The sequence below is a fragment of the Callospermophilus lateralis genome, chromosome 6 (assembly GCF_048772815.1).
Source record: "Callospermophilus lateralis isolate mCalLat2 chromosome 6, mCalLat2.hap1, whole genome shotgun sequence".
In the NCBI taxonomy this organism is placed as follows: Eukaryota; Metazoa; Chordata; class Mammalia; order Rodentia; family Sciuridae; genus Callospermophilus; species Callospermophilus lateralis.
The window spans coordinates 42,497,350-42,520,548 of record NC_135310.1 but is presented as its reverse complement, the minus strand read 5'-3'; the positions used below and the strand labels follow the sequence as shown (position 1 = coordinate 42,520,548).

Genomic DNA, 23,199 nt, shown 5'->3' with positions numbered 1-23,199 from the left:
AATTTGTGTAAATATTTTTCCTCAATTTCTGTTACAATTCATTTTTTAAAAAAATATTTCTTTCTCATTTTTAATGAAGTTTAAAGAATAGGAGAGACAAATATGTGTGCTGTCTTTTTAAGTTAAAAAATATCTACTTTTAAATAACTGGCATATCATTGTAAGCCACCAAAAGCTTTCTGGTCAAACAGAGAATATAAATATTGTATTTCAGCTAGATGGAGAAATTTATGAATGACAGGATAGTATTTTTTAATTAGTAGGAAAAATGATGAGGTTCAACAAATATTCCCTAAATTAATATATCATCAATAAAACATCTCATTTTCACAAAATTAGACAAATGTTAAAGATGGTGCCAGTTATAGATTAGTGGATGAAGTAGCATCACTGCTATGAGTATGTGACATACAATCTTAGTATTGTTCTTAGCTCTGATATAATATTCAAATTTTAACCTCTTTTCCACTTATCAATGAGTGAAACAAAACAATCAAATAGAGTAAGAAGTTGATTTGAAACTATGGTAAAGCCCATGCTTACAATGGCTAACAACTTCTTGATTAGGTAGGAATTTAAGGTTTCTGTACCTACGTTTCCTTGGGAATAAAATTAAGATCGTGCAATGACAGGTTTGTACAAGAGGTTATGTAAATGAAAAACACCAAAGACTTGCTTATTGCCTATTATTTCTAAATATATGTCAGAGATTTTGGTTAATTAGTCATTGCTTAGTTGTGTTTTTTCTACTAATTTGTCTCAATCTTTATATATATATATTATATATATATATAATATATATATATGACTCATGATTCTGGTTGATGTTTTTCCTGTTGGCATATTAATCTTTTATTATTTTAAGAGACATTTCAAACTCATATTCTCTGGTTCATAAAACTGAACGATTTAAAATGACAAGCTAATTTGTCAGCTTTTACTGGGAAGGAATCATTTCTTTAAAAATCAACTTTTAGCAGGATGCAGTGGCACACACCTGTAGTTCTAGCAGCTCCGAAGGCTGAGGCAAAAGGATGGTGAGTTTAAAGCCAGCCTCAGCAACTTAGAGAGGCCCTAAGCACTTAAGTTAGTGAGACCCTGTGTCAAAAATAAAATATCAAAGGGCTGGGGATGTGGCTCAGTAGTTAAGCACCATTTGGTCTAATACCTGATACTCCCCTTACACACAAAAAAATCAACTTTTATCTATCTTCTCTAACAGCATATTTAGAAAATATTTTTATTTTAGATACTTAAAAAGTAAATTTTGTTATTATTCTTTGTCAAATTTATATAGCAGCAATAACATTAGATAATTTAGCATGCAAAACTAATAAAAAGTCAATGGAACAGAATGAAAAAAGAATTAAATCCTACACAAACCCCAAAACCCTATGTAAACACTCAACAATTTTAATCGATATCAAGGTTGTTATTATGGTAAGTTAAAAAAAACAGTCTGAAGGCACCACAATGCACCATCTATGTACATCAAATTCTCAAAAGAATAAAATCATGGAGATAGAGAACAAATTAGTGGTTATCAGGAGCTAGGAATTAGGATCAGATGCATTGGATAGGATACTAAGGGTTTCCATGAACAGTCCTTTTGTTGAATCAACATTTCTTTGGTTATTATTAGAAATACTAATAGTGATTAATTGTACACATTTATGGGTCTCACTGTGATACTTTTATGGATACATATTTCCTACTTTGATCTTGTCTACCTTCCTTCTACTACCTTTGGCTTCCCATTTTTAGCCCTTAGCCTTTCCCTGGTTCCCTTCCTCTCCCTTATAGTTTCTCTTCTATTTTTTGTTTGTTTGCTCATATGAGAGAGAAAACATGATGTATTTGTCTTTCTGTATTTGGCTTATTTAGCTTAACATGATGGCCTCTGGTTCCCTGACAGAACACTGCAGTATATATTTTAAATATGGTGGTGGTTACACTGAGCTACACCGATGATAAATTTATGTAGAAGTAAATATATATTAATAAATGAGTGTTTGCATGACTGTGGTTGTGTCTCAGTGGTAGAACGCTTACCTAGCATATGTGAGACATTGGGTTCCATTTTGAGCACCACATATAAATAAATGAATAAAATAAAGGTCCACTAACATCTAAAACATTTTTTTAAATGAGTCTTTGCAAACCTGGTGACATAAAAATAGGCCCCGAAGATTCTATCAAGGTTGATTTCCTAGGTTTGGTCCTGTACTCTAGTAAATCATTTCATTTAGGGGAGCTGGAGAATCACACACTTGAATTTTTGCAACTTCCTGGTGAGTCTTTAATTACGTTAAGTAGTTTGTGAAAAAGTGCCATGAGTCAACAAATAGATACAGTTACCTTATAAATGGTTAAAAAAAGCAGAAATCTGATGGAATCAGCATTCTTTTGGTAGTATTATGCTAATATATATTAAGCACAATAAATAATTGTTGAATGAGGAAAAACATTCTTATTATTTCTTTTGAAGAATACCATAGGATTACATTTAGAAAACAATTTTATTTTGCATTATTAACAAAAGTATGTCATTTTGTTGGTGTTTTGTTGTTTCTGGTCAACAACATAGATTCCAGAAACAATATTAGATAAAAGTAAAATTTTTCAAACTATTTGTTAGAATTTACATGTAAAGGGGTTTTTAATGACCCTTTAAATGTGGGTATTCTTTTAGAATATACATAATCCTTAAAATGAAACTTTCTACTGGGTACACCCATATGCACATGAACATGAGAATATGTAAGACCCATGTTTAAGGGCTGGGAAATTGATGTTAGAAAAAAAATATATCAAGATTTGAACCATTGACAAACTACATGAAGGAAATAGGGTAGACTGTTGAAGATGGAGAAAGGTGTTTGTGTTTTGTCCTATAAATTTTTAGAATTCACCAAAATTGTAACTCACAATTGAGCCATACTGTCTTTTCTATTTTTTTATTTGTTATAATTGGTTATACATGACAGCAGAATGCATTTCAAGTCATTGTACACAAACGGAGTACTACTTTTCACTTCTCTGGTTGTACTCATTGTAGAGTTGCACCATTCATGCAATCATACATGTCCCTAGGGTAATGATGTTTGTCTTATTCCACCATCCTTCCTACCTCCCTTCCTGCTCTCCACTCCACCCTCTCCTTTGCGCAATTCAAAGTTCTTCCATTCTTCCCATGCCCACCCCCTCCATTATGGATCAGCATCCACTAATCAGATAAAACATTCGACCTTTGTTTTTTGGGATTGGCTTACTTCACTTACTATGATATTCTTCAACTTCATCCATTTACCTGAAAATGCCATAATTTTATTCTCTTTTAATGCTGAGTAATATTTCATTGTCATACTGTCTTTTCTAAAAAGTAGAGAGTGTGTTTTATAAACTGACACAGATCTAAATAACAGCCGGTATAAGTCACATAGTTCCATGTTTAAAATGACATATTTTGCCTCAGTGTCAGATTTTCATGTTATGGAAAATAGGTTATTGAATAAGCTTTGTTACTAGTTTCAAAATTGTTGTGTTCAATTAGGAATCAAGGGTAGGTGGAAAGGTGAGGAATATCAATCTTTTTACTTCTGCTCTTTAATTTCAAGGAAGATAAGTTAGGTAGATTTCTTCTTTTATTTTAACATTAATTGTACAAATCAATGTTTTTCAATGTTAACATTTCCATAAATGCATATATTGCTCAGTGATCACATCCACTAAAGAGATACTTTTAAGCACCCAAATGCACACCCATATACCCAGCCACATGAATCCTACTCTGGCCACATGAATTTCCTGGTGGTTTAATTAAAATGTTCTTAAATTAAACAAAATTGATAAGTATCTATAAAATTTTGTACTAATGCAAGAAAAGCACAGTAAAATCTTTGAAGCTTTGATTTGGGAGTTTTTTTCTTTTTGTATGTAGAGGTACATTCATTAAGTATTTCTAGATTTTGAAAAGGAAGTATTGATCCAAAGATAAACCCTGGCTTCCTTCTTGTGGTAAAACTAACTGATAAGAGAAAGTAAATATTGGAAGATTAGGTAAACTTGAGGTGTCCTCCTACCTGCCCCCAGGCTTACAGGAGATGTTTAGAGACTGAATGGGAGATCCTCATAGAAGTGCCAGTTGGAGGGGCTGTCCAAAGCCCGAGCTTCTGTTGTTCATGTGTGCTTCTTTGAGGAACATGTGCTAGAACATCTTTAGATCCTCTCAAGCTATCTTTATAATCCACTGCTTCACAATCCATATGGACACCACACAGTTCTAGAAGGAGGTGGTACAGCTAAAAATGTTCTGGCAAGTGATTGGAAATCATCACTCTGGCTTCAGTAACCTGTTCTCTCCAACTCCTTACTCTACCCAGTTCCATATTGGTCAAGAGCATAAATTAGGGAGAAAAATGTGTATTATTATTATTATTATTTTAAAATATACAGATTATTATAGCACTTTATCATGTCTTCACATGTGTTCATGACACTTTTAAATGTTTGCTGTTTTTGATTTCTGTGTATTTGCCATAGCCTGTGCTATCACAGTTTGGGATAGCTTCATATATATGGCCTACTGACCATTGAAATTTAGCACATCACATTTCCCCTCAAATATGACCCTTTTCATATTTCAGTTTCTAGTACAATTAGTGATTTCTCCACTAATTGAGAATAAAATGGCCTTTCTCTATTATGTTTCCTCTGTCTCTAATCATTTGTCAAGTCATACAGCTGCGATATTCTCATGTTTTAACATGTACCTTGTTTTCTTTTTATAGTTAACATCTTAATACTACTAAGATTTAGGCTCTTCTTATCTGCATGGTATTAATGCTTTGGCCTCACATCTCCAAATTTACTCTCTACTTGAAATGTAAAGTATATAATTTTTAAAATCTTCATCAACTATCAGGTCAAAACATAAAATCACATTTTTTTTCCAAGAAATTTGATTCAGAGACATCTAAGACACTCCTATTCAACTTGTATATTCATCAGTTCCCATGTCTCATTTCAACCCTGATCCATCTCTAACCCTCACTGTCTCATCTCTGCTGCCCAATGGTGGGTGGTCATGGCAAGGAGTTAATAATCCATTAATGAATGTCCTAGCTGGTATATGAATGTCTATCTCATATGTTATTTGGTCATTTTTTAAAAAGACTATGCTAAAACTATAGTTATTTTTTTAATTTGAAACTAAATAACTCCACACAGTTTGTACTAAAATATAAATATTAAAATACAGCTTCTATTCCAGACTACATACTCCTGCTAAATAAATGTTTCTATAGCACAACTCCAACATGCCAGTCTTCTCATGATTTCCAATGTTAAGATACACCACAAAGGTTTTTGCCAATTTGCATTGTCCAAGTAGTTTCAAAACTATGCGTATTATTATTATTATAATACTTTCTCCACCACATTGCCACAACGTCCTCACAGTTACTTTTATCTCAAGACAAACAGCCTGGTGACCAAGCGCTAATGGTGGCCTGGTCCTTCCTGACATGGTTCCTATTGCTCTTCTCCTGGGACACTCTGCTACCAGATTCTTAGCAACAGCCCCAGATCCTTTCCAAACTCTACCTATTCAGTGAATTTGTTCCTTATCCTTCCATCTTTTTGATATCATTCTTTTCTCTCTTTTAAACTTAAAACCTTGTAAAAATCTTTCCTTGTTTTATGTTATGATTGCCTTTATGAATATAAATTCCTTTAAGATAAGGATTCTTCATCTACATTCCCTTTACCTTTCCCAGCCTTGAGTAACTTTTATAAATATTTGTTAAAATTACTTGATAATTAATTGGCTTCTCGGCTCCAGTGATAAATCACTGTTTACCAAAGTAAAACCAATACAAACAACTAATGTGCAACATGCGTACTCATCATATCACTGAATGGGCAAGAAGCTCTCTCTTCCTGAGCAGAACAGGTGTGGTGTTCTCACAGGCTGCTTTTTCTGTCAGAGAAGGTTGAAAACAGATTGGAGCAAATCAGCCCCGAAGCCTCAACACAAAGACACAGGCTTTCTGTGCTTATTTTGAACAAGTATCAACAAAAATGTAATATTTTACTAATATACATATGTCTAAGTATATATACAAGCACACATGTATGTAGTACTTGGTCATTTCAGAACATGCGAAAAATATGAAATGTACAGGGTAAACTAAAAGTCATTTATTATTCCATTACAGAGTTAATTAGGTTTATCTTTTAATGTATTTTCCAAGTCTTTTTGTCTTATATTCCTTTTTATAATAAGTGATTTTTTTCCCCCAATTTATTAACCTAATGTTATGTTTTGGTTATTTTTTTTTTTCGGACTAGGAATTCTTGCCATTTTAATGGCTCTTTAACATTCTATATTAATAATAAATTATTCATATACCCATTGAAGTAGGTTTAAATTGATCCAACTTTTTAATTACAAAACATAAAAATGAAGCAAACATTCTGGTACATAAAATTTTGTCCCAATTAATGTTAATTTTCTTTTAATTAATATCTAGAAGGAACATCATAGAGCCTAAGGAGAAGGTTTTGAAGTTTCTTTCAGGAATATCTTATGACTGATATTTTTTTCAGCAGAATATAACAGATCCTGTTATGCCAAACCTTTACAGCATTGTCTCACTATTAGACACAATCCTGGCCAAGTCCTCACTTGATGAAGGTACTTAACTCCTCACTGGAGTCGCCACGTAAGGACTCTCTCCTGATTCTCTCTGTAATTTGCTCTTTTCTGTTCTGCTCTTGCAGAAATTCTGCTGGTTACCTCTCCTTTGGCAATGTAGATATGGGACATCAGCCCTTGTACATAGATATGTGTTATCTAAAGCAGATAAAAGTTGAGGGAGAGATAGAATTCATTAATTAATGTCCTAGCCGAAGTAATAGTGAGGCCTTCCTCAGCACAGACTGCAAGCCTCTATGCAGACCACAGAAAATTACCCCTTTCTATTTTGGTTAGTAATGGAACCATTATGTCATACCTTTGCTATGTACTCAATTTTAATAGAAGAACCAAGTTAGGAACATGATGATGTCACCTTTTTTTGTCTGGTAGGAGTTTTTACTCTGGGTTCTCTCCTGCTGTTACACTAGATTGAAATTGGCACTTCATGGATTGTGAGGAGGTGTGAGGAGCTTTCTGTCATGTTCTCCAGCTGTCTCACTGCCCCATTGTGTCAGGCACACACACCAGCAATGACTGTCCTAAATAAGCCTGTGTCTTTGTGTTGAGGCTGCAGGGCTGTGATTTGCTCCAATCTGTGTTTTCAACCTTCTCTGACAGAAAAAGCAGCCTGTGAGAATACCACACCTGTTCTGCTCAGGAAAAAGAGAGCTTCTTGCCCATTCAGTGATATGATGAGTACGCATGTTGCACATTCGTTGTTTGTATTTGTTTACTTTGGTAAACAGTGATTTATCACTGGAGCCTAGAAGCCAAGAGACTTAAAGATTATTTCAGTACTTCCATTTAAAACACAGAGCAACACTGTGATTTTTCTCCTGTGAAATCGATCTATATCAACTATTTCCATGTGTTAATTTAGTGGTGAAAGAGAAAATAAGGTTATTATTTACAGATTTGAACAAACCAACTATACTAAGAGTTTTTTTTTCAGATTTTAAGAAAAAAATTAAAAATTATAGTCAGCATTAGAATTATAATAATGATAAGAACATCATTTATTTTAATGTGGGCAGGTGACAATCCTGTGCTCTTATTCAGGGCATACAGCTTCATAAACGAGCATCACTGAACAACACTGTGATCTGAGTGGCCTAAGAAGATACCTCCTTGTCATCTTGAGTGAAAGTTGAAAATTTTTTTCCTGCCCAAATAATAAATTGTGACTATAAGATTACCAAAGCAATGCAATCAAAAACACTTTTGCTTTCAAAATGTGTCCTTGAGACATCTCTTTCTGCCCCAGGACCCAGCTGTCACAGCTTAAAGGACATGATTCTTTAAAACCTCTGTCTCTCTCTCTTTATTTTTTTTCATTCTTGAAATACAGAATTTTATTTAGAAACCGTTTAAAAGTAGGAAAAAACCCTGTCAAGAAAGACCAGGTGAAAATGGGTTCCTGACAAAATGGAATTTTAGGGCAACAAAAGTCTAAAAGGCCACAAAAGAGAAATAGCACCACTGTCGTTTGAACAATGGCTAGTTACTTGCATTTTTTGGCATTGTTAATCAATGAGTCTGGTTTTTAAACCTCTGTCTCTTATCGTAAATTTACTAGTAGGTATTAAGAAGATATGTCCCTCCATTAAATCCTTCTATGATTTATTTTATGTCACCAATAGAGGAGACTATCAGTCAACATTATTAGACTCAAATATTATTTCTAACTAACTTCACAAAAATAAGACACTCTCAGACAAAATTTAAAAAGAGCAAAGCTACCACATCTTTATAATGGGAACAAAATTTCATAAAAGGAGAATGACAGCAAAAGAATGATTTTCTAAGGGTTATAGCACCATGAAGTCTTCTTTAGACAAATATTAACCTATAGAGGATGGGGAAATGGCTTTTTAAATAGAAATATCAGATATGTGCATGCCTTTAAGCAGAACATATTCTGTTGATTACCTGTAAGAGAAACACACATTCACACCCTTGTATTTATGATGGACAGTCTCAGCCATACTTGGTGTTTTGCCAAGGATCTTAAAACAGACAGACATTGTAAAGCACATAAGTGTACACCTACAAAATCAGTTTTCAAATTTAGAACTAGAACCTAAATGCTATCTATATTTTAGTGCATATTGGAATTTAGGAATTAACATTGGGGAGGGCCGAATCATTTCAAAATACATTGATATTTCAAAAATTAAAATTTGGAAAACAGTTTTACCTACAAAATCACATATTAATGTGATATGAATGTATCATTTCATTCACTTTTTTTTTGTAGTAGAGATGGAACCCAGGAGTGCTTAACAGCTTAACATCTGTGGGGAGCACAGTGCACTGTTTTTTGTTTTTTTTTTTCTTTTAAGACAGGGTCACCTTAAGTTGCTTATGGCTTTCTTAAATTGCTGAGACCAGCTTTGAACTTGCCATCCTTTGGAAGGCCTAAGCCTTCCAAACCCCTGGGATAACAGGTGTACACCTTCACACCTGGCTCCTTTCAGTCACTTTTAAACAATACATCATGGTAAATTTGTACTCCTTTCTCCAAAGATTTGTTAAAATTAAGATACTGTTTTCTGAAGATTGATGGAAATATAAATATGTGATTTACCTGTATGTTGTTTCGGTGATTAATTATCAAGTATAAAGCCTTGCTAAGTGTTTATTTTGAAATACAATGTCATATGTCTTTGGAGACTGACTTATTTTCCTGTAAAAAGATTGACTATTCACCTTTTTAAGCAATTAAATTTTTTCACTTTTTTTTCTGATGAAAAACTCCCAAGTATTAAATAAACTGGTTGTAAAAAAATGTTATTTAGTAGCTTTCTTCTCTATGTACCAAAGCAATTATTTTCTTTTTGGTAAAAAAAAATTGCTTTTACACAATTCTTTGCATCTCCCCAAGTTTCTTTTTTGTACATCTACCTGGATCGTATGAGATTTTAATGAGCAATTAGAAGTTAACAGGATAGAGGTGAAGTGTCCTCTTGCATGCATATGATTTTAATTTAAACTCTTATCTCTGTGTGATATGAGGGGTAAGATTTTTTGTTTTTAATATGTTATTTGCATTCATTTGAATATGGTTCATTACCACTTATAAGATGGGCACAGAAAAAGACATTCCAATTAGCTAGTAATTAAACAGTTTCCTGGCTGGATCTTCTTGATTTGGCAGAAGACACTATTTGGATTGTTTGGGTAAAAATTTTTGTTCTGTCATGAAAGCAAGTTAATGACTTGCCTGGATCTATCTGTCCACTCAAATTGAGACCAAATACTCAGAATCACAGATATAATCCCTTTCTTTTCAGTTCCACATGCCAGTGGTGGGGGAATGGAGCAGGGATTTAGAACAAGAACAAACCTGACTTTCTTCAGGAATCGAGAAGTAGATAAATAAGATATATACACAAATAGTTAATTCAAAATTCTAAAAGATGAATATAAGATATACAAATATTTTATCTATCTAGAAAAGCTATCCCCAAAAGACATATTAAGGAAAACACAGTGTGGTCAGCAGACCAGTCTCAGTATATTTAAACACAGCTGAAAAGGACTAATGATGATGCTATCCAGATACCAGTTGCATCAGCTGCTGCTGTAATCACTTTTAATCTCTATACTAAGATGCACTTTCAGAGATAGTGATGCTGTATATGTTTTATCTCTATGAGCTATTATAAATAAATAACTATTATCACAATTAAGACTGCTATATAGAGTTTCATGCCATCTATATTAAAACTTAACTGAAAAAATTGAAAGCATGCACTGAGATACTTAGAATCTACTTCCTGTCTCTGATGGTAAGGACATCAACGACTTTTTTATTATGCTTTTTTGTAGTTAACATTTCTACAAAAGAGTTGATTTATGTTTACACTGCAAGAGTCATGAAGGAGTAATGCTATATATTTCTATTCTAGTATAACCTTACAGATAGAGCTACAGACTTAAAGTTTAATTTCTAGGTGATGATTGCTACAATTTATCATTACATGTGCTTTACTATGGATTGTTAGTAGTTGGAAGTAGCAGAGTAGTTTGAAGTGCTTCAAAAAAGTATAAGAAAGGAAGAAAAAGAAAAGAACATACATAGAATCTTGATAGATTTAACTTTGAATGCATGAGTTACACATATAATTTCCTCCTATGTTCATATTAAGAACACTTCTTAACATGACTGCTTTGTTTAGGAATCCTAGACAATCTTATTGTGAAATAAGACTAGAGTTATAGGTTTAATTCTCATGGAAAAGTCCACTTTGCTATCATTTGTTATTATAAACTGTACCTGGATTGTACCAGAAATTGTTGAGCATTTTTGTTCCCAAATCTGATACAATATGTAATAATATTATTGTAACACATGATTTTTATATTCATCAAACTTAACCCTTACATTTGAATAATGTGGTAGTAGTTCAGATTCTCCAATTTTTGTTCAATTGATAGATTTTTGAAGCAAATATTTTTGCTATAGATAAATGAATAATTCACTGGTATCTACTCAGTACTGTACACAAGTTTGAGAATCACTGAGCTAAGACTCTTGGCTTAATAGATTTTATAGCTAGTGTTCATTCAGTTTTGTTCTGGGGATCAAATGCTCATTCAGGAATATATTTTAAAAGCATATTAATTAGTTCTGCTTCAGGCAATGCAGTAAGCTAAAAATTCTTTTAGATCTTCCTGACAATCTACAGGAAAAACGGGAGAGTAGGTGGAGTGTGGACAGCCCAGGAGGCAAGGGCCAGTGCAGGGAACCCAGCTTTAGAGGATAGTGGTTGCTTGGGATGTGGGCACTCAGGAGTAGGGATATTGGTGTGTGTGTGTGTGTGTGTGGAGAGAGAGAGAGAGAGAGAGAGAGAGAGAGAGAGAGAGAGAGAGAGAGAGAAATATATTTATCCCAATTTCAGTGTCTGTAGTACCCATGAAGAAAAAATAGATAATTTGCTTTGATTGACCCTCATTTTAGGATTGTTTGAATTAAAAGTTCATCCTTGGAGAAACTCACATACCGCCTGCTGGGTACTTCTAAATCTCATCTTCTGCCACAGAAGGGTATTTGTTGGAGATTATTGTCAACACAGGCTTGGAGGAATGCTGACTTACTTTAGAATCTCGGTGGGCTCTTCCTCCATTCATCTAATCATTCAGGCAAGATAACCTATGCATCTAGCGCAAAATTTCTGCTCAAGGAAAAAGAAAAAAAGTAAACGGGAATGGGCGAGCTAGCCAATGCTTTTGGAAGGTAGAAATTCTGTTGAGGTTTTTCTCACTAATTGCGGGGCACTTTTTCTGTCACTGTCTCCAGTGCAGAGTGGTATGTCTCACGGAGTCAATGATCAGAGTGGTGTATGCTGTTATTTTGTACTATACAGAGCTGTTTAGGACTGGACAACTGCCCATTAAGCCACATTATAAAATTACCTCCATGAACATTTCCACATTTGCAAAATGGGATTGACAGTGAATATGGTAGGCTTGTATCTGTGAGGAGTTCTCATTAAGTAACATATACTGTTATTAGCATTCCTATTCAATTTTTTCCTTGTAGGTAAGGAAATTGTGGCTCAGAGAAGACATTTTCTTAAATAGTAAATATCAGAATCAATTCTATTCAGCTAAATTCATCTAACTCTGTGCTGGGATACACACATGCATTTACAAGATGCTGGGAATGTAGCAATGAATCAGGTACTGTGGGGTCAGTAGAGTACACAAAACAGTCATCTCTCTGGATAATTCCAAAACCAGGTAGATGTATTAAAGGTCATAATTGTTCAAAACCTTGTTGGAAGAGCTAGAGCAATGGGAGAGGAGGACTGCTCCTGAGCTCTTGGTTTTGAGGTCACATTCCTCCAGAACTCCAGTGGGATTTAGAGGTTTATGAGCTACTATACCCACCTTTGCTGCTGTTGTCCCAAAGCCTTTTGCTTCTTAGTGGCATCTATAAAGTGGAAGGTGGGCAGGTCCAGCTCTGGAATTCTGCTAACAATCTCCCAAGAGCTTCTTAGCACCAAGAGGATGGCTGTTGCTCCTTGAGCATTTGAATCTTCCTCAAACATGTCATTGGAGGAACTCTTTCTGTCAGAATTCCACTGTGATATTCATGTTTGACCTTCCAGTCCCTTAATTTCTGGGTTGTATAGCAGGACATGGATTCCAACTAAGCATGAGTAGAACATATAGAACACACAGCCTCTGCACTCAAAGAGCCCATATCTGTATGGGACAGAACAACTCCCGCAAGCTATAAATGGTGACCACAGGCATGAAGTAGATGCAGGGAAGTGACATGTGATGGAGATGATGACTGTTCTTTGTACTCTACTGACCCAGTAGTGCCTGATTTATTTTTATATTCCCATATATCATGCTTGGATCACATTGGCATGATGCAGGAAGCAAATATGAAGCTCCACAGAAGCAGGATGGTAAATATTGTAAGACCTGGAACATGATTAAAAAAAATGGGGGAAGATCACAGTGGGGCAAGAAGGAATCAATGATGTCATTTTTGTTTTGAACTTTGATGCTTGAGAGGTGGATTAAGTCAGAATTTTGTAATAGATCTACTTAATTGCAAAGTCAGAGCTTTCCCTGTTCTTTCACTCAGCCCTAGCTGTGATTTGGTACTGATCGAGTCACTGTATATGGAAAAATGTGTACAAGAAAGCCCTTGACTTTGTGTGTAAGTTACATGTTTTCTCAACATTTGAGAATCACTGAGCTGGGACTTGGTTTAATAACCTTGATAGTTGGTATTCATTCATTTGTTTAGGGGACCAAATGTTCATTCAAGAGTGTATTTTAAAACATATTAAGCAGTTTGGCTTCAGGATATGCAGTGGGCTAAAAATTCTCAGAGGTCTTCCTGTCATGAAGAAGCAGTGTTGGTTATATAGCAACAAGATATTTCCAGATGTATTATTGAACTCTCAGAACATGAGAAAAGTCCTCTGGGCCAAGGATCACATGAAAATCTATAGGAAAAACAGGAGAGTAGATGAAGCGTGGGCAGGTAAGAAGGCAAGCACAGTACTGGGGAGTGGGATGCTCATTAGCAGGATGTAGGCTTGGAAACCTTGAAGACGAGGACAGGACATGAGAGTTCACATTCCTCTAGGTGCTTTTCCTTTGAGAAGAGGTTTTGAGAGAAAGCCTTGGGTGGACAGGAAAAGTTAAAAGAAATCACTAGGTCTTTCTTTTATCTAGGTGGAAAACGAATAATATCCATAAAACTAATGATGGTGATCAGTCTCCCCTGGTTATCTGAGGCCATAATAGCCTCAGAATTGCCTGAAATTTTCTATATTATACAGTCAGAGAAATTACAGGATGAGAAACTAAATTATAACCATATAGGTTGCTAATGTCTTGTGTATAGTAGGAGATAAAACGGATCTTGTCTGGAGAAAGGATTCCTTAAGCCAGCTGCAACAGGACACCTGATAATTAATATTAGCCACTGTGAGTCCTCCATCAATAGGATATCTTGAAAACAGTCACTAGAGACAGCAAATAATTCAGACTCTCAAGGATTCCAAAATAATATAACATGTTCAAAATGTTTGTTATAAAAGTGTTACTTATGATGAAAGTAATAAAAATGAGCAAAGACAAATACTAGCAAATTAGTCATATGAGAATCTATTTTATATTTATGAGATTGGCAATAATTGAAAGATAGACTATAGCAGATATTATATGGGGAACAACTGGAACTATCTTATAATACTATGGAAAGGAGAGATATAAATTGATAGAATTTCTTACTGATTTTGTAAAGCTGAAATATACACACACTATGACTCATTTAAATAGATCATTTAAATTAAAAATACCCATATTTTTGCCAGTTATTATAATCCCACTTTGAGACAGTTCTGGTGGTTTAGTGTTTTTTGAGAAGACTTTTGCAGTCAGTTCAGTGTGGAAGTTGGACTGGTAGCCACATCTAAGTGCACTGATGTGGCATCTTTAGCACAGCTACTTGCAGTATCAAAGGTTGCAGTTGATGTGCCCTAGGAATTGCCTTCACATTGTGCAGGAGGTAGGGACATACCCTTTAGTTATAAGTAGGAAGAAAATACCTCTGTTCATCACTTCAGATTCAAATGGACATTGTGTCATTTCTTGCTGAAGGAGGCTGGCTTTAGCAGAGACCCATTATCCCCCAGTGATATCAGCTCAGAAGGTTTTTACTTTCATTTAATCTAATGAAATATATCCTCAGATTTTCTACAGTATAACTCTAGGCTTTTGTTTTGCTTAAGCGTGATTTCTTTTATGTAGCTGAAATAAAGAAAGGACAATTTTTATAATAAAGTTTATATATAGTAAGAGAAAAAATGATAAAATGATTTTTGATAACTGATAGCATGTATATTATAAATGACTACATTTAAATTTAATAAAGCATTTTAATTTAAATAAATTTCATTATAAATAATTTAGGTAAAATATTTATATAACATACATTCATTATTTGACATATCTCTCATACTTTTTATTTATGTTTCTGGGACTATAATGACAGCAGTTAGTGGTGAAATTTTTTTCAACAACTTATTCTTGAGAAGGGTTTTGCTTTCTTATATAGTGGTTCATTTTCAGCACAAGAGTTACAATGTGGAAAGACTCTTCCTTCTTCTTAGCTGCACAGATGATCTCATTTTAGCATGTGGAATAATAAATTTGACCTTTCCTAAACCTCTGCAGTATGTTAAAGCATGTCTTGACTTTGTTTCCTCCATGTTGCTCTAGGATAGTTTCCCAGCACGATTTGGAGGAATTCATTTTGTCAATCAACCCTGGTACATCCATGCCCTGTACACTGTGATCCGGCCTTTCCTGAAGGAGAAGACTCGGAAAAGGGTAGGTTGTTTTCTTTGTTTATAAATATGCCCTATGTAATGAGTTGTGATACACAGCTGTGTGTATGATATTGGCCATGGTAAAATGGGTTTCTAGGTTGTCATATAAATAGTTAGCATAGAAAGCACCTTAAAATTCTTATAGACCTTGTAATTCTCAACGCTGCATTTGTGAATGAAACATTTAAAAACAAGCTTTCCTACTTTCTTATACTATAAGAGGACATATTAGTACATTGATTACACATGAAAGCCTCAGTGTAGAATTCAAAAGAATTTTTGCCAAGTAACTACATTAATATTGCTGTACTTAATTTCAGGTGAGGTCTACAGAGAAATTAAAATAGTATTTGCTGGTAAATGGGTGGTTGTTATTTTATAATATGCACTGAAATAAATATAATAAATTTTTCAATATCTGATATAATTTTGTAATAATTATCATGATCAATCACACATTTTGAAAAGAATGATAATGTTTAGACATTTTAATATTTCTTTAAATTACATGTTACTTGCTTGAAGATTTAGTTTTATCTAACATGAGATAATCAAAGCACATAACAACAAAATCATTTTTTCTAAGACTAAGATAATAATTTACTTAAAGCATTTAGAACACTGCACAGTATATAATACATACTAATATGTTTATCATTATTATTAAATATAGATTTTAAAATGCCTTTTAGTACATGTTATTTCATTCAATTTTTGGAACAGCTTTGAATATGTACATTTTAAAAACATTGGCCAACTATTTATTTATTTTTCCAAATCATGTGTACATTGTATAATATTCAAATCAGAAGAAGCATACATATCTCTTAAAATATTTATTATTTTTTTGTAGTGAAAATATTCAAAATCACTTCTTCTGGCTGTTTTGAAATACAAAACTCATTATTCCTATTTATTGGCACCCTTCTGTAACTGATTTTTCTTATCAAACTATCAAACTCATAAACCAACTTTCCTCCATCTTTATCTTCCCAGCCTCTGGTAACTACTATTCTACTCTCAACTCTGAAAAGTTAATTTAGTAAACTGTATCTTCTACTGCAGAGCTAAAGAAAAGAAGGTTTGGGATGGATAAGTAAGGGTCTTACTCATCTACACTTATTGTAGAGCTAATAAGAAAACCCAAATACCCAACTCCATATTTAGATCTATTCCTACCTCTTTGTGCTGTATCCATTTCCCAAATGATTAGTTGCACAGGAAAATATACTTACTTCTAGACCAATTATGAGAAGGTAAGTCTCCCTGTTTGTCAAATGACCGAGAAGGTGCTTCAGGTATTTCAGTGTTGCAGAGCCCTCATTTTGAGTGTGAATGTGCAGTAATTATGGGTTCATATCAAAAATTAGTGAACAGAGAGTTACTGTGTATGAATTTGTTGAAAACATTTCAATTATAATTTACATTAAGAATTGTTTCTACCACCAAGAATCAAATTATTGGTATTTTAAAATTCAGAAAGTATGTTGAAGTGCCTCACAAATGCTCTTTCAAGGTTGTTTTATGAAAGAGTGATCCGGTTATCCAAAGCACCTGCTGGGGCTTTTAGTACAAAGTATTCTAGTCAGTACTTACGTAGTGTTCACTCTGTGCCACATGCTGTTCTCAACTTTACATGTTAACTCATTTATTCTTTGAAACAATGTTTTAGGGTAAAAATTGTTATTTTTCTCATTTCATAGATAGGAAAACGAGGCATAGAAGATTAAGCAATTTGCTCTGAATCACAGCTAGTAGGTAGCAGAATTGGATATATGGGGAATAGTTACAGGCAGAGTGGATTGTGAGGGTAAGCACATGTCTAGTTGTCTAATGCATTTGGCAAATAACAAGAGGACCAGAAAAGTTAGAGCAGAATTAACTGTGAGGGATGGTGGTACAGGATGGATAGGAAGGACTGTGGTGCACCAGATCATATATGGCCACGTTGCCCATTGCACCAGGTCATATATGGCCATGTAGCCCATTACAAGGATCTGGACTTTCAGAGTGAAATGGGAAATACTTCAAGGGCTTTGACTACAGGGGTGACTTTTTCTGACATGATTTTAACATTGTCTTGCTATATTAAAAGGAAAAAATAAAAATCACTAAAGAAGTTCAAGTTTAGAAAACTAGGAAAGCAACATGTTTTGTGATTGAATTTGACAATTTTAGCAATGCCTAGAAGACTACATTGCTGGTACTATTCTGGATGGAAATGAGGTATCCAGAATTTGCCATTTTAATTAAAATTATATAACTTGGAAATTTTCATATAAAAATAATTATAGGTTAAATGCCTTTAATTTGTACTTATAAAGTCCATGCATAATGCAAATCTATTATTACATTTCTTAATGGAATTACAAATGACTCAGCATTACAATATTACTTAACACCTCACACTTGAGTTGCTATAAATCTGTGTTCTGAAAAAGTAGTGAAAGAAAACCTAAAGAAGAATTGTGAATCTCAGGTATGTAAAAAACATCTAGTTCTTCATTTTATCAAATTAAATAAAATCTGAGTTTGATCCTCCAATATGGTGGGCTGATAATAATATTAATCTTTGGTGTTATAAGTTCCTTTTCAAATTCGAGACCAGGATCTGGAGTCTTTCACACCAAACTTCTCCTCCATTATAACCACTTCCGACATCCCCACTGATCAAGCCAATATTTGTTTCTGGAACTAAGATTTCCTTCTGCTCTTAAATTGTCTGTTAAAGAGGTATATCCAAGTTCAAGTTGGAAACCAAGGGCTCAGCTTCAACCCTCAACTAGCACTCTTCACTCAGCCATAGCTATGGCCTTGTTACTTTCCAAGAGTTGACAGGAAGCAGGTTTTCTCAATAGTTGGCACAAATTTCTATTTCTTCCTCAATATGGTGAACCCCTTTTTCTGTTGCTTGTTGATTCTCAAAAGTTTTTCACCCTCTTCCTTTCTATTCCAAATCACTTAGCACAATCTCTTTAATGGCATAGTGTAGGAAATCAAAATAGTCCTGAAAGTATTATTCAATTTAATTCTTAAAATTGGCAAAGAAGTGAACAGGACCAGATTTCTTGTTTGAAATGGAAAAAAAATAGCATAAGAAAAAAGAAACAGTAAAATAAAGTTTGTTACTACACAAAATTTTTCAAAGAAAAAGAAAGAAAGAAAGAAAGAAAAAAAGAAGTCTAAGGGCAAAAATTTCCCAGTTAGGCAATTGCAGTGCATCCTTTTTGCTGAATCCAGATGAGCTAGTCACATTTAACCTTCTTCCATAAACTCAGGTAAATTCAAAAAGAGCATCTTCATATGATATGCATTTTTCAACAATTTTTGGATTTGTAGAAACAATGGTATTGTTTCTCTATAAATCTTCAAAGTAGCATCTTCATAATGTAAATAAATCATATCATACATAGAAGATGCTATAAAAACATGGTGTAGAAAAAGTGGATAATCCTTTCCAGGTTGGGCAAGGCTATAATATTAAATAGTCGATTTTCAAACAAAGATGAGGTTGTGGAACAATAAGCTGTGGCAACATTTGCAGGCAGAAATCTCCAGGCAGAACAAAGATCCATTGCAAATGCCCTGAGGCACTGTGTCCCTATGGGGAGTGAGAATTAGATGTTTTCAGAGAAATTGTTCTTACAGAGTCTTACAGCATTTACTCAGAGAAAGAAGTCAGTGGGAATTGTGAGTGGAATGATATTGTCCTACTTATATTTTCATATGGTCTCTGCCATCTTCAGAATGGAAAGAAGTTGGATAAGTAGAAGCAGGAGAATTGATCAGGAAGCTAATGCAGTAATACAATTTACAAGATGATAGTAATTCGAGTCATTGTTATAGGGATGGACTTGGTAACAGTGATTGTATTCAGGGCACATTTTGAAAACAGCACCAAAAAGATTAGCTGACAGATAATAAGAGGAGTAAAGGATGAATCAAAGGCTTTGGTTTGAGAAGCTCTAAAAGGATAATCATACCATTAACTGATATTGAAAATAGGGAGAAGATCTGGGAGGAAGTTTGAGTTCAATTTTGGAATTGTTCAATTTGAGGACACCATTAAACATTTAAATGAGGATATCAAGTAGAGTGGAAATTCAGATATGGAGTTCAAGGAAGAGTTCTGGATTCCAGACGTCTTTTTAGTATATTGACAATATTGTAAAGCCGCTGGCTGAAAGAAATGGATTGAATAAGAACACCAAAGAGGGAGCATGGTTTAAAAAGAGAATAGCTCCAAGAACTGAGACCTGGAACTCTCCAATGTTAAAATTTTGGAAGAGTAAGAAAAGTCTAGCAAGGTAGGAGACAATCAAAGGACACTGGAAGGAAATGTTTTAGCCAAGAGATCTTATTAAGGAAGTCAGTTCCTAAGCTGACATGGAAGAGATTTGGGCCTACTTTTTCCTCTATCAGTCGCAGGGTCTCTGTTCTAGTGACTCAGTTCTTGATTCACTTTGAGTTAAGTTTGTGCAGGGTGAGAAGGGTTTAATTTCATTTTGTTACATATGGATTTTCAGTTTTCCTAGCACCATTTGTTGAAGAGTCTATCTTTTCGCCAACGTATGTCAATGACACTGTTTTCTAGTATGAAACAACTATATTTATGTGGGTTTGTCTCTGAGTCTTCTATTTTGTACCATTGGTCTATGTATCTGTTTTGGTGCCAATACCATCCATTTTTTGTTACTGTGGCTCTATGTGTAGTATAATTTAAGGTCTGGTATTGTGATACCTCCTGTTTCACTTTTCTTGCTAAGGAAAACTTTGGCTATTCTGGGTCTCTTATTTTTCCAAATGAATTTCATGATTACTTTTTCTAGTTCTGCAAAGAATGTCACTGAGATTTTAAAAGGAATTGCTTTAAATCTGTGTAACGCTTTTGGTAGTACAGACATTTGACAATATAAATTCTGCCAATCCAAGGACATGGGCGATTTTTCCATCTTCTAAGGCATTCTTCAGTTTCTTTCTTTATTTTTCTGTAGTTTTCATTATAGATGTTTTTCTCCTCTTTTGTTAAATTGATTTCCCAAATATTTTTTGAGGCTATTGTGAATGGAGTAGTTTTCCTAATTTCTCTTTCAGTGGATTTATCACTGATGTATAGGAATGCAATTGATTTATGGGTATTAATTTTATATTCTGCTAACTTGTTGAATTCATTTATTAGTTCCTGAAGTTTTCTGGTGGAATTTTTTGGATCTTCTAAATATAGAATCATGTCATTAGCAAATAGTTATAGTTTGAGTTATTCTTTTCCTATTCGTATCCCTTTAATTTCTTTCTTCTGTCTAATTGCTCTGGTTAGAGTCTCAAGGATGATGTTGCATAAAAGTAGTGAAAGAGGGCATCTTTGTCTTGTTTCCGTTTTTAGAGGGCATGTTTTTGATTCTTCTCCATTTAGAATGATGTTGGCCTTGGGTTTAGCATAGATACCTTTTACAAAGTTGTGATATATTCCTACTATCCCTAGTTTTTCTAGTGTTTTAAGCTTGAAGGAGTGCTATATTTTGTCAAATGCTTTCTCAGCATCTATTGAGATGATTATATGATTCTGACTCACAATGCCCACGAATTAAAATCAAGAATCAATAAATGGGATGAATCAAACAAAACGGTTCTTTACAGCAAAGAAAACAATCAATGACATAAAGAGAGAGCCTACAGAATGAGAGAAAATCTGAACCACATGAACTTCAGATAGAGCATTGAACTCCAGGATATAAAGAGAACTCAAAAAACTTAACACACACACACACACACACACACACACACACACACACACCAAATAACCCAGTCAATAAATTAGCTAAGGAACTAACAGACACTTCAACAGAAGAAGAAATACAATTGATCAACAAATATATCAAAAGTGTTCAACATCTCTAGCAATTAAAGAAAAACAAATCAAAACTACACTGAGATTTTATCTCACTGTAGTCAGAATGGCAATTATTAAGAATACAAGTGATAATAAATGTTGGTAAGAATGCGGGGGAAAAGGTACATTCATACATTGCTGGTGGGACTGCAAATTGTTGTAACTACTATAGAAAGCAATATGTAGGTTCCTCAGAAAACTTGGAATGAAAACACAATTTAACCCAGTTATCCCACTCCTTGATTTATACCTAAAGGGCTTAAAATAAGCATGTACAGTGACTCAGCCACATCAATGTTTATAGCAGCTCAATTCACAATAGCTAAACAATGAAACCAACCTAGATGCCCTTCAACAGATGAATGGATAAAGAAAATGTGGTATATGTACACAATGGGATATTACTCAGCCTTAAAAGAAAAATGAAATTATGGCATTTGGTGGTAAATGAATGGAGCTAGATAATATTATTCCAAGTGAAATAAGCCAAACCCAAAAAACCAAAGGTCAAATATTTTCTCTGATATGCATATTCTAATTCACAATAAGGAAATGGGGCTAGGGAAGCATAGAGAAACTTTGGATTAGACGGAGAAGAGTAAAGAGAGGACATGGGGTATGAAGGTTGGAAGGACAGTGGGATGAATCAGACATTATTACCGTATGTGCATATATGATTATATCCCAGGTGTGGTTCTACATCATGTACAATCAGAAGGATGAAAAGTTATATTCCATTTGTGTATGATGTGTCAGAATGCATTCTACGGTCATCTATAACTACTTAGACTTGAGGACCGAATGCTGTATTTAGCAATTAGTAGGATCTTGACAGAAGCTATATTCATACAGTGGTAAGGGACAAAACTTGTTTGGATTGGATTTAGGAAAAATTGGAAGAGAGTATTTGGGCAATGAACAGACAACTCCTTTGGAGTGTTCTGCAACATAGGGAAGGAGAGATGTAGTGTAACAACTGCAGATGCGTACAGAGCCAAGAGAGGTTTTACATGACTGCATGGGGTATAGTGGAGTTAGCTTGTTTTTCTTTCAGATGGGAAAGATCCAGTAGAGAGAAAATTTGTGATGTGTGAGAGAGAAACAGATAAGATACTTGGGAGAAGTATAGCTGAGTAGGGGATGGATTATGGATTTTAGTGCGCATGTGGAGAGTTTGGCCTTGGTGGGTTTTATCCCCCACATTGTACCAGCAGTGAAGACAGAGTACATGGACACAGATGCTGGTGGTTGGATCTCCTCTGGTTGGCCTATTTTCTCAGTGAAAGTGTAAGCAAGGGCAAAGCTGAGAGGGTTTCTGAGGGAGGAGATAGCAGAATATTAGGGAAGAGAAAGGAAGTCAGTGTACTAGGATTATTTTACTGTTCTAAGGATTTTTTTTTTTAATTATTTTAACGTAATTCTTGCATGACTTGAAGGAAGAAATGCACTTGATTAAAAAAATCTTACAAACCTAATAAAATAACAGTTTCAGGTGATTTCTTGGGAAAGTTCTTTTCATTTCTGTTAAGAGGAACCTGGGGAGGGGGCAGAGAGAAAGAATATTATTTTCCTGGAAATAAATATTGTCTCTTGTGCTCAAAGACTGGAACAGGAAGGTGTGAAGTTTGCAATTAACTCGGTGTTATCTGGGCAGATGGTACCTTCCACCACTGTAGACCCCCAGCATCGTGTATTATAGCTGCTGCTTGCTTTTCTTGCTTTGGCTAGTGACCTGCTGTTTT

The 23,199-nt window shown here is 34.4% G+C and overlaps 1 protein-coding gene across 1 annotated transcript in view; it reads left to right on the top strand.

Moving 5' to 3' along the window:
- The window catches only part of Clvs2 (clavesin 2), a 61,260-nt gene that overhangs the window by 30,058 nt on the left and 8,003 nt on the right, over nucleotides 1–23,199 (top strand). Inside the window, exon 3 of the mRNA XM_076859772.1 lies at nucleotides 15,458–15,568. Within this exon, the coding sequence (XP_076715887.1) occupies nucleotides 15,458–15,568 (111 nt within the window). The remainder of the gene's footprint in view (nucleotides 1–15,457; nucleotides 15,569–23,199) is intronic.